This window comes from Botryllus schlosseri, chromosome 11, assembly GCF_051294905.1.
Source record: "Botryllus schlosseri isolate E-star chromosome 11, Bs_hap1, whole genome shotgun sequence".
NCBI classification, from domain to species: Eukaryota; Metazoa; Chordata; class Ascidiacea; order Stolidobranchia; family Styelidae; genus Botryllus; species Botryllus schlosseri.
In genome coordinates, this window is record NC_137246.1 from 2,783,358 (window position 1) to 2,795,651 (window position 12,294).

General features: G+C 39.5%; 4 protein-coding genes across 5 annotated transcripts in view; 3 read left to right on the forward strand and 1 right to left on the reverse strand.

The window, feature by feature from the left end:
• LOC145449818 (RAC-alpha serine/threonine-protein kinase-like) overlaps window positions 1-3,178 on the reverse strand; it is a 33,492-nt gene extending 30,314 nt beyond the window's left edge. The window contains exon 1 of the mRNA XM_080328256.1: window positions 2,045-3,178. Coding sequence (XP_080184382.1) covers window positions 2,045-2,105 — 61 coding nt within the window. The 5' untranslated portion in view covers window positions 2,106-3,178. The remainder of the gene's footprint in view (window positions 1-2,044) is intronic.
• LOC145449815 (uncharacterized) overlaps window positions 1-12,294 on the forward strand; it is a 342,177-nt gene that overhangs the window by 53,412 nt on the left and 276,471 nt on the right. The window lies entirely within an intron of this gene.
• LOC145449817 (trichoplein keratin filament-binding protein-like) lies at window positions 9,654-12,277 on the forward strand. Its single transcript, XM_080328255.1, has one exon. It carries the CDS (start codon window positions 10,230-10,232, stop codon window positions 11,724-11,726), a length of 1,497 nt encoding a protein of 498 aa, XP_080184381.1. The 5' UTR covers window positions 9,654-10,229; the 3' UTR covers window positions 11,727-12,277.
• LOC145449838 (uncharacterized) overlaps window positions 12,263-12,294 on the forward strand; it is a 113,179-nt gene continuing 113,147 nt past the window's right edge. The window contains exon 1 of the mRNA XM_080328279.1: window positions 12,263-12,278. The gene's annotated coding sequence lies outside the window, so the exon portion shown is untranslated. The remainder of the gene's footprint in view (window positions 12,279-12,294) is intronic.

A 12,294-nucleotide genomic window follows, 5' to 3' on the forward strand; every position in this document is an offset into this window, starting at 1 on the left:
ATCATCGTAAAGGTTGGGACATTACTCATCATTATGGAACAACTATTCTCCAGGCTGTAGCCATACTGAGTGCATGTCAGTTGAAGGTAATTTGATGGCAACTAGGTTTGATGTCATTATGATACTGTGCAGATATTAATAGCGCATACATATTGGTCTCAGAAATACCATCATCATCCTATCTAGAGATGCGTCAAAATGACTTGAGCAATTACTAATATTGATGATGATTCCGTTGATTCACAATGTTACAATATTGCTGCATCTGAACTCCAATCATCAAGACAGAAGGTGGTTTCGGGAATTTGTTTGAATTTGACCACATATCATTCGTCCTTCAAGCTGCTAGATCGTAGTGAGGAATTCCATTTTGATGGGTTATTCAAATTTTATCGTGTTACAGATTATAATGTCTAAATTTAGATTGGCGTTCACAACGAAACAAAACACTATAGCAATTGGTTAGGGCTTAGGTAGGAGTAGTGGAATAAAAATACAATGGACGGAATACACGGCAGTCGACAATGCAACAATCAACTTTTTTACGTCATGGCACACTAGAAAAATTATATAACTCTCACGGCACACTGAGGCCGAGAAAAGTTGCTTTAAAATATGGATGTGATTGTTTATATAGAACATACACAACTACCATGATCACATAACCAAGAGGCTGCAAATACACCATAATTTGATTTTGTTTTGTAGTGATCAAGGACCACTCATCTAAGATTTAGAAGCCAACAGCAAAAACTCCTCCAATTGCTTGATTTACTATGATGTCATACCAGTAATTGATTTCATTGTCACTTGCGCTTATTTATCAGCTGTTGAAGAAGTTATCGCGCCTTAGAGTCACATGTGCTAGTCTTCAGGCCTTTTAAAAATATTTCTACAGTTCTTTTCCCAAAATATTCATGGTACACCTGAGAATCTGTGACGGCAGCACACAGTTAGGGAATCACTGGTTTAGGGGGTATTATTCATGATTTCAAAATAGAGGATTAACATAGATAACTGAAACTGAATTTCTAGTTTTGAGTTGTGATAAGCAACCCAAAAATATTATCCTGGGCTCAAATTCAGTTATTTTACTTGACTGACAGACACGTTACTTCAGAAAGTAATGTCATAATTACCACCATGTATCAAACAGGTGTTGATAACGCCAGTAGGTGGGTTCGATTCAAAGCAATTTGCATTTTTACATAGTTCAATTTGTGTTCAAAGCAAGTCTTCCTTCACATTATACTCCCAATTAAAATGCGGTGAACTTGGTTGGTTATGAAACTGAAAGCCAATTTGAAATGCAGATATGAACCTGCGGTTAACCAGAACATTGATATTTACTGCTAGGAGGTTAAAAGAAGCAGGCTTCCAGCGAGACAACAATGCTGTTATGCAAACTGCAAACAATAGGCCGCACTACAAGTGAATACAGCAATATATTCTCTATTGAAGCGACTATTGCAAGTACCAACTTCCTACGGAAGCATTGTGTGACATAATTTACCATCCTATGATTCAGAACACAGTACGACAGATTTGGTCTGGTTTGTGGTATATTGCTAACTTCGACTTGACTTATCAATAACTCGATATGGGTCTAGACATAACAATCATTACTGGCATCTGGAAATCACAGTAGTGTGGAAAAAAATTCAGGTAATTGAGTAAATTTCATCAACAATATTCATGTGCAAAGCATATTTTAGTGTTTTGACTCTACTTTTAGACCGCTCAAGCTTAGCTGAGCTTAAACGTTCCAGACCATAAATTACAAACATATAAAAATTCGCACTTCTGTGGGCTGCAATATTTTCTGTGTAGGCCGCATTCGGCCCACGAGACACCCTGTGCTACATAGAATATTGGAAATTCCGTATTTACTGTATTATACATACAGTAAGGCATTGCTTAGGCAGACAGGTGAAAAAAAACAGTGAAATGTTCACAGTTAAAATTACCAGGCATAAAACTGGATCATAACCCATCCAATACAAAATACACAAGAGATTTATTCAATAAATATAAAGAAACAAACCTCTTTTATAGAGCCATCCCTCTTTGACTGTAACAACCGATGTGTCTGTTACCATCTGCATTGAGACTATTTATATCCCGATGAAATTAACTTGTGATTAGCCTATCAACGACTGTAAATTGATTGAAAGCATTTTGATATGGATATCAATATTGATAAAGGAACCATTTACACCAAATGATATGAGTGGTAACTAAGTTATGCCCTACATTTTACATATTTCAAGGCCTCGAATTGTATCATATTTTCTTCATTTCTTCATTTGATTTATGTAGGCTAGTGGTTCGATTGAATGAAATTCATTAGTACAATAGAAGCAACATGCAGTTGAATCTGGTAATGTAGTATCAAAATTACTGACCGAAAACTAGAATAAGATGTCTAGACCATAGACAAATACAATACTATGATATGTATCATATACTTTTTACATAGGCTACTCAGCAATCAGCAATAGACGAAGTGATTTATAGAAAGAGCTACAGTCTAGCTTGGTTATTGATATTCATCTTAACAAATTCTCCTAGGCAAGAGTTAAACTTGAGTGACCAGAAACAAATGACATAGAAGCAACTCAATTTGCACACCATTACTACACTCCCATAAGTGGTTATTTACAAAAATGATAAATACGGTACAAAATGAAGTATTTCTTAGCAAAATGCAACATAAAATTTGATGTTCCAGGCTGCCAACACAATGTATCTGACCTAAAAAATACTCGAAGAATGTTTAAATCAATCTCACAGTCCGGCTTTGTGGTAATGACACCACCAGCATTGGCAATATCTGTGACTCCGTGATCAGCGCAATACGACACTAGCAGGGCAGCATCTAATGATATCATAGAATATATTTCTATGGTAAATCAATGTTTATAGCAAGTACAAACTACTAACAGGAAACACTTGTTGATGGTACGTTCATAAGCGAGTTAACTTGATCATTGATCACGAAGCAAGACATCCAAACTACCACAACAAGTCAACAACATTAAATACGGTACGTTTCTAGGTTTCGTAAGCTATTATCGGACAGCTAAGATAGTTCAACTAATATCGAAATTGATAGGAGCAATAACCAAGTATTCTTGCGGAAATTATAAGAGTTAACCTGAATTATGTCACTGCTGTTGGGCTCCTCCACCTAAACGCCGACAAAAGTCGGATCTGTCAATCCGTGAAAATTTATGAATGACTTATGTTTTAAGTCAGCGCCTCAAGTGATCGGTGTTTGTTGAGTATTCGAATTTCGGAAACCAACAAAACTGGGGATCAATCTAGGTGCTTGATTATCTTTTATTATTAAATTGAAAATACACCGGTATCGATAATTTGTCCGTATTTGGATCATTTATTATCCATGTACACTTTAGCGTAGTGGTGATATCCAGGCTCAATTCCGCGTCGGAGGTTTCCGGGATCATCTTCCTTCAAAAAAAGCACAGGAAATACCCGATGAAGAACGTATTAAAAGAAAAGCGAATGTAGAGCAAGAAAGAGCGTCTGAAGGACTGCCGAATAAAGATGAATACTGCGATCACGGGCACCAGGCCCAAGTGGTTACCAGAGACCGCGAGCGGTCGTTTCGGCATTGCCACCACATATCCGTGAATTGCCCTATAATAGATTCAAAAAAGCCCTACTTGATCACCTCTTATCGTTACACTAACACTGTTGCCCTACCTCGCCCAGACATTGCTTCATTGATCATTTGCTACCATCGTTTAATTTTTCTTCTATTATATTTTTTTAACTACTGTAACTTTTTTACAGCCAGACTGTTCAGAGTCAAGTGTACCTGTTTGATGCTGGTGTGATCAGACTAGATGACCCTCACGGTCTTATCGATCATTCCTATCTAATACCGAATACTGTGCATGCATATTTTCTGTACCACCACCACTGCCGTGTGTTATGTATTTTGGTTTGATGAAAAATAAAGACTCTCTCTCTCTCTCTCTCTCTACTATCTGCTCGTTACGTCGCATTGTGACACATGGTAAATTGTGTGTCTTCACACGATCAGACGGTTAATACATTATTATTATCATATAAATACGAGTAATAGTGAAAAGTGGATGATGAAAAGACTTTACGGGGTGCATGCAGTTCCAATTGGTAGTAAATGGAGATGTGGAGTTTTCCAAATGATGTAAGAGACTTATAGATGGGATCACTACCATTACTGAATTATTACATCTTGGCAATTTGTCGGGTGCCGGACACGGACATATACGTAATATTGATGTACCGGAAGATACTAATAATAAATATTACAACCGTCGAGTTATATTTTCATCTGAATAAGTCACACACAATGTACATTGTACATGTACAATGATATAGGCTAAGACACAATGCGATGTAATATACAGATGGGAGGATGGTGAACGACACGCAGTTGCTGGCTCTTTTAGACTGACATCCATCTCGGCCTACAGTGCCCGATGTTACAGTTCTTTTCGATGTTGATCTGATGAAGTCGCGCCCTTTTCTAGTTATTCTTTCCATTCCTTGTAAGTGCTTTCTTTCGTCGGTTATTTTTTTCTGGGCTCTTTGTCGTCGTAAGAACGGCGACGGCGGGGAAGACGAGCTCAGATAAGCCTCCGCCGGGAATCTAACCGGGGTCGCTCGATTAGTGGGCGCATATCGTCACCACTACGGTGTCTCCCCTGGCCTGGCTAGGATGAGATGATTGGTTGTGGCGACAGAAAATTTAGGGAGGCAAGGCAACATGCTTGTAAAACTATACGGCTTCAGCGCTATAGGTGTTCGTTAATCGTCCGGGAAAGCGCAAAGAAGGGAATATATGGCGATGACTGCTAAATCGATATCGTTGTGTTTCATTCACATCTCTATCATCCGATGGTATGCAGGCGCAATAATCGAACTTCCTTTCCTCCTTTGCGAGGAAATACGGAAGAAACCTAAATAAGCTAGTCAGATCGAAAAGTTATAGCTTAGCCGAGAAAATGCTACTGGTCTGATTAAAATTGCTAATCGTGGAGCATAAAATTTGTATAAGATTTTTCGCGACGATCATCCAGAGTAGAGGTCGACCGATTATCGACCTGGCCGATTATCGAGGTCGATATTTGGAACCTTCCCGAATATCGATATCGCGGCCGATATTTTATATATCTAAAAAATTCCAAAATATTGGAAATTCAATGCATCGTGTTCTAAATCTCAAGAAGTCGATGACGCAAAGGGCGATACTTGACAGATCTACCCTTGCAGGACGAGTTTTATTGGGTGACCATGCAGAGAAGCTATCCTGCATTACAATTAGTGATGAGCATCGGAGCGGAGTCGGAGTGAATTCGGAGCGGAGTTTTGCCGATTTTGTGACAGTCGGAGCGGAGTCGGAGTTTACTACAAATATTTTTTCGGAGAATTTCGGAGTATTGTAACTTTTGTCTCCGATATCTTTGGATAGCTCTGACCAGAATACACTCTTGATTATGATTACAAACCAAAGCACAGACAGTTGACACCTTGTAAAGTTGTAATATGACGTGTAACATGCAAAAATGATTGCCAAGTGCATAAAAATCAGCCATCTGCACTGCAATTGGGGACTGGAGAGTAGACAATACTATGAGGCCATATTATCACCAGAGTTGGTCAAAGTATAGTCAAGGAAGCTACTCAAGTAGAAGTAGAAGTAGCGACGATAAAATCTACTCAAGTACAAGTAGTAGAAGTACTTCTTCCATAAGCAACCTGAAACTACTTGAAGTAGAAGTAGAATTGACTGACTTTAATAGTACTCAAGTAAGTAGGGCCTATACGTAGTTGTGAAAACGATCCTAATAATTCGTTCACATGGATTGTAAAAAGGTGCAAATTGAGCTATGCGAAAGGTGACGAACTTGATTCATATTGATGCATACCCAGGTAGCACGCCTACTTGGGAACCACAAGGTATCAAGGTGAGATGAATTGTGGTAACCAGCTGGTGAAACCAATCGGGAACCGTACATTTTTGGCCCCATATTACAGAGGTATTTTCTGGGGAACCATGTGGGTAACCCACCAAGCTGATAGCGAAGACAATATTACGAACCCGGTTCTTGTGGCAGTAGCAGTGACAGTGTAAGTGGGCCGAGAATTCGATGTAGACATGTGCTAAGGCGATATTAGGTAAATCCTACACGTTAGATAACTTTAACATCGTATACTGTACAGTACATACCTGCTACCAACACCCACTCTAACCAAACGATATATACGGTAAGCTGAGTATATAATAACCTTTACGGTGGGTGAGTGAGGCCATCATCACTGTTTAAGTGTAATCGTTGAGTTATATTTTCAACTGAACAAGACACACACAATGTACAATGCGATAAGATACAAAGCAATGTCATGAACAGATAGGAGGATGCCGACCGACGCGCAGTTGCCGTCTTTTAGACTGACATCTACCTCGGCTTAGAGTGGCCGCCGTCACAGTTACTCTCGATGTTGATCATTTTCGAGGCCACGGCCCTTGCTAGCGATTTCCATAACTTGTGAGTGCATTCTTTCGTCGAGTCATTCTCGGGTCTCATGTCGCAAGAAGAGGAGCCCGGACAAACCTCCAACGGGAGTCGAACCGAGGCCGCCCGATTCTTAGGCGCTTATCGTCACCAGTACCCGAATTTAATTCATATGGTGGTGGAATTCAATTGGGAAATGTCCCAGCGACCAGCATCGCAAATGAATAAATCGGAAACCGATTATAATATGACTTTACTATATAGATGAACAAACCTTGCTGTAGGAAAATATAAAAGAAGCATCTATTTCAGAAAACTACTCGGTCACATGTGGGAGCCGTATGAAAAGTCGACCATTCTTCATTGACGAAAATAACAAGTTCCAATTATTTGATCACAGAAATTTTACGAGTAAAATTAATCCTGAGTTAAAAATAATAGATACAGATAAGGGATAAAGGTAATGGGATACGCAAGAAAATTATACCGCACGCTGTGAGGAATTGAGTACTCTAGCAACGGAAATTTAAGTTCACTTCAGTGAGACAAACGGTCAATTTTAAATAGTTCAAATCACATTGACGAAGTAAAGCATGGTAGGGGTTTTAATGTTCGAGGTTCGAGCAACCAACAGGGATAGCATAATAGCTAGAAAACTTTACTACATATGGAACCACCTTTATTATTCGATGAAATAAACCAAATATCATTGATGGAAAATAAGGTTGGTTCCTGTGTGGGTGATATATGGGAAATCTGAGCTCCTATATAAGTGGATTTCTCATGTTTCAAGATGATTTGATATCAAAAACTCAACAAGTAAAACTCCCCCGAGTTCAAATTGATAGGTACAATTAGAAGAGACTTATTGCAATCTACCTGGGATTGGTATGGTATAACCACGCATCTTTATGGATGGAAATCCCGCTTGGTTTCGATGTGGGTTACATGTTACTAACCCATTCCGATCATCCATCCCACCTAACCACTTAAATTCCACCTGGATACCAAGTGGGCGTGCTAGCTGGGTACCAGCAGGTATCCAATTTTCGATAGCATAAGCATTCGTCCACGTCATGGGATGAAAATGATAGTATTGATATGGAAATGCGATACTAATCCTCTGTTTTCTCGAACAGCACGTTTTAGAAAATGTCATGGTATGGCACCATCCCCCATATTATAAGGCCCGTATTTTAGTCGAAGAGCAATACGCAGAAGTTGTATAGGATACGGTGTAAACACTTTGCGCGATTAGTAAATGTTTATAAAAAATATGGTGGACCGTAAAAATGCCATATTGTGTAGATTTATTTCCAGAAATTTATAAAGGCAATACTACACTTGCTTTTATTCTTCAACATGTACAAAAAGAAAGTCAGAGTCCACTTTTCCAGGTTAAGACGCGCTATATGGACAATTGGACATGCTATAGATTACGATGACAAGTAAATGCTAGAATGCGAAACATCAGTTTCAAACGTTATGATGATGAGCCATATATACTGTAATGAATTATTTCATATGGGCGAAGGGCTACAATGTGGTGTGAACGGAACCACGCCAACCCACTACCTAAATTCATCGATACTTTCGTGAAATCATACTGGTCACTCCGTATCCACTGCGCGCGAAGCGTGAGGAAAATTCTGGACTTTACTCAACTTTTATGAAAATTGTTGTAAGTTGATACTCCGTGAAAACATCTCCGAAATTCATCAGGCTATCTTCCTGATTTGAATATTGAACTACTTCTACTTGAAAAACTGAAAATAGCGAAAAGTTAGTAAGTAGATCACAATATATTACGAAGTAGTAGAAGTAGCGAAAATCAGATCTACTTGAACAAGTACCAGAAGTGGAGGAAAACTACTTGAGTACTTCGAAAAAGTAGAAGTACTTCGTTACTGACCACCTCTGATGATTATCACATTAATTTAGTAAAACACATTACCAAGTGTACCATGCTTTGCCACTGTTTCGGATACTTGACGAGATTCATCGGAGTATCTCGGAGTCTGGAATTGAACTCTTCGGAGTCGGAGGGAGTTTTCCTCAGACACTAAAGTTGTTGCAGGGATTCGGAGTCTCGAAAAGCGCTATCCGCTCATCACTGATTACAATTTAGCGTACCTCTACTGGTCTGATCTGCAATTCATCTGTAGGCCTACCACGTTTTGCTTTTTTGGGTTATCCCATATTTCAATGAATGTGCACAATTAAGCAATAAATATTTTTAATTCCAGTTTTCTCGTGTGTTGTTCAGCTTTCTGGGGCATGTACAAGTGCCATTTTGCTTAATATATAATATTTTTGGCGAAATGGCTGTCTGCTGCTTCCTTATTAATATCGGGTAAAGATATCGGTTATCGGCCTTGCGAGTGTGTCAATAATCGGTATCGGCCTGCACAAACCAATATCGGTCGACCTCTAATCAAGTGAAGTAAGTTGCCACAACAATATTAATCAGACGATTAGCATTCTCCTCGATAAGCCAACTTCATGATATCCGGGAATTTCAAGCGGAATATGGTATTTGTCGCCATTTAATGCCAACCTGTGGGATATGTATTGGGAGTTCCTGAACAGTGATATCTAGATATACCTGTTCAAAACCAATGATATATAAATCATTGTTCAAAACGAATGGACGAAAGTAAACTATGTTCACTGCTGCAGAAGTTTTCATTTCTCGCGCTCTATCAGATTCAAAGTAAAAAATCCACCTGATATGATGCGCTTCAAGAAACTACAAGCTCGCCTTCTTGGCATGGTAGAGTGTGTGTGACTTGAGCGGAAAAATATAATAATATCGCTGATTTATTGATTCTTCACTATTCATCACCAAGTGTATCAATCATTGATATTATGTCCAGTGCGATGGACTATGTAATTTAGAAGTGCAATTGGCAACGGCTCGCTGATTACGTTCGTTCAAAACAAACAAATCTAAATCTAATCGAGATCAGTTTCAATGGCGAGTGTCTGTGGGCCAGTTGTATCGCGTATCTTTCGAAAAATCATCTAGTATATAAAGTCTAACTAGTTCTAGATATCCCTGTATAAAGTATTAGAATCGAAATATTCAAGTAGAATGAATAAGCAGGGATGCTTAGAAATGGCTATATAGTGTTACCGGTTGATTTTAAGGTGGGTGTCTGATCCATATGCCACCTCATTTTGTCGCTTGCGTCTTATATTCTCTGCATTACTTTTCATTCAGTGTGCATGCCTCTTCTTTACTTCGCCTAGGCTAAGGTGGGTGTCTGATCTTAAAGGCTACTCCAAGTTGTTTCGACATCTTCCTATCTTTTCATTGTATCGCAGTATTGTGATGTTTTGAAACGATGAAAATATTAATAAACCTGATTGATTGATTCTATAAGATGGGTGTCTGATTCCATAGACTACTCCAAGTCGCTTCGACGCCTCCCTGTCTTTTCATTGTATCGCAATTTTGTGGTGTATTGAACTGTTAAAAATTGTTAGTAAACCAATGATGATAGGATAGTTATACTTTAGTTTTCATTATGTCATTGTAATAATAATAATATTGTGCTATTTTGATCTGATGAACTGATTCACTGAATTACTTATTAGCAAAATTTTGCTCTTTTACAAAGTGTGTAGTAAATGCGTTCAAAATCACCGCTTTGTATAACTTCTACATTCAGATTTGTATCTATACTTTAGCACAGCATGACATTACCCACTCTTTCATCACGATGGGCCCCAACCGGCATTGAAAAACGATGGCAAAACATTCACGAACACCATCACAACCATCAAAAACGTTGGAACGATGTCGTTAAATACCACAACGAAAACGCCCTCCGCTCAAGCTGGTCTACAAGGCAAAGCAAGCTTTTTAGTGAGCAAGACTCTGTATCAGTACATCCCAGTGGACAAAAAGAAAAGAAAGAAAACTCAAATATCCATTCCAGACGCCGAAAATTATCGGAAATGCTCAAGAAAGAAAGAACAGAATTAGAGCGTGAATTATTGAATCTAAAAATACACAATTCATCCTCGAATTTGGATTTGATAAAGGACAGAACAGAAGAGTTGAGATCGGCGCGTACTGAGAAAAACCGTAAAATCGCAGAAGAAAAACTATACCAGCACTGGAAAATGAACAATCCAGATCTACGCGCTTTAGACTACGATCTTCACCGCGAACACGTCAAGGAAGCTTGGAAAGCGCAATCGCAACAAAAGCAAGCATATTATGATGAAGAGAAAGAAAGTGATCGCCAATTTGCTAACGAATACGAAGAAGCACGTATCGAGTCCTTGAAAAACATGAGAAAATTAGAGCAACAGCGCCGTAAAGCCGAAAAAGAGAGAGCCGAGATCTTAAAGCAGCAGATACAAGAATTAGAACAGAGGGCGAAAGAAACCGAACGTCTTCAACTTGAAGAAGCTAGACTACATCAAGAACAGCTACAACTCGAACAAATGGAAGAGGAACGAAAACAGATCCAAAAACACGCAGAGAAAAGAGAACTGGGCACGTTCCTACACCGACAGTACAAAGCTCAAATGCGTAACCGCGCAAGAGAAGTCCAAGACGAACTTCAGCTTGATAGAGAGATATTAGGTCGTATTTTAGAGGAACAAAGGAAAGAAGAGGAACTTAAAAGCGCACGGCAAGAAAAAGCGAAACAAGACGTGGCCTGGATGAAATCGGTCATGGAAGAACAGTTGAAATTGGAAAAACGTCGTGAAGCTGAGCTCGATTTAATGTACCGAGAAGAGGCTCGGCAAGTTTGGGAACAGCGTGAAAGTGTTTGGAAAAAAGAGAGGCAGGCACGCGAACAGTTGGTGCGCGAGGTACTTGACGAAAGAGCCGTTCAACTCGCTGAGAAGTTGCTCGAAAATAAACAAAAGCAAGAAGATTTGGTGAAGGAAAGATCAAATTTAATCGCGGCGATGGACGCGGCGAAACTATCATCGCGGCAAGATGAGGAAGCCAGAGAGAAGCAGAAACTTCAACAGAGGGATGATTTGGAACGGCAAGTCACTTCGAGGAGGGAGAAGACAGCAAGGATGAGGGATGAAGTGATGGAGGAGGTGGAAGCTCAGAAAGAAGCGGAGAAAGGGTATAAGGAGTTTTTGGAGGCGGAGACGTACAGGCGGCGGGCTGTAGGGTATCAACCGCAGCAGTATGGACGACGGAGGGTGGCTTGGGACTGAAATCGGTGCGGTCGTTACCCAATTACCCAGTCTCAACAGGCCTTTGCATGTACCGCTGTACCACGTCAGATTCATGGAGAATCTGACGCAGCGATATTCGCGGCCAACGATGTTAGATGAATATTTATGTAGGGTTACCATACGTTGTCCTATTTCAGGAAATCAAAAATGTCCCTAACCCCCAAATGCCCTTGTTTTGGCAACTCGTTCTCCTTTATAGGCACAACTGAAAAAACGCCATAAATGATGCGAAATCTGTAATCAGAACAGGGTGTACTGGAGTGGGTCTACCGTGAGATGAGTCGGAAATAAGCTTTTTATTTTTAGTCAACACAGCAGTACTTGTAAAGAATTTCAAATTACCCGTTTTCTTGTACGATATTATAACTTTTGTGATCTGTATAAGTGTCCTATTTTTACGGATGTCAAGATATGGTAACCCTAGTTTACGTGTCTGTTCGAGGTGGTTGTAGTCGATCCATTGCGAAACGCTCGTTTTTACTGAACTTTCTTTTGTCTCAAATCAATAAAGATAGATTTGGTTGAAGCAAGGTGCTTGTGGTCCATC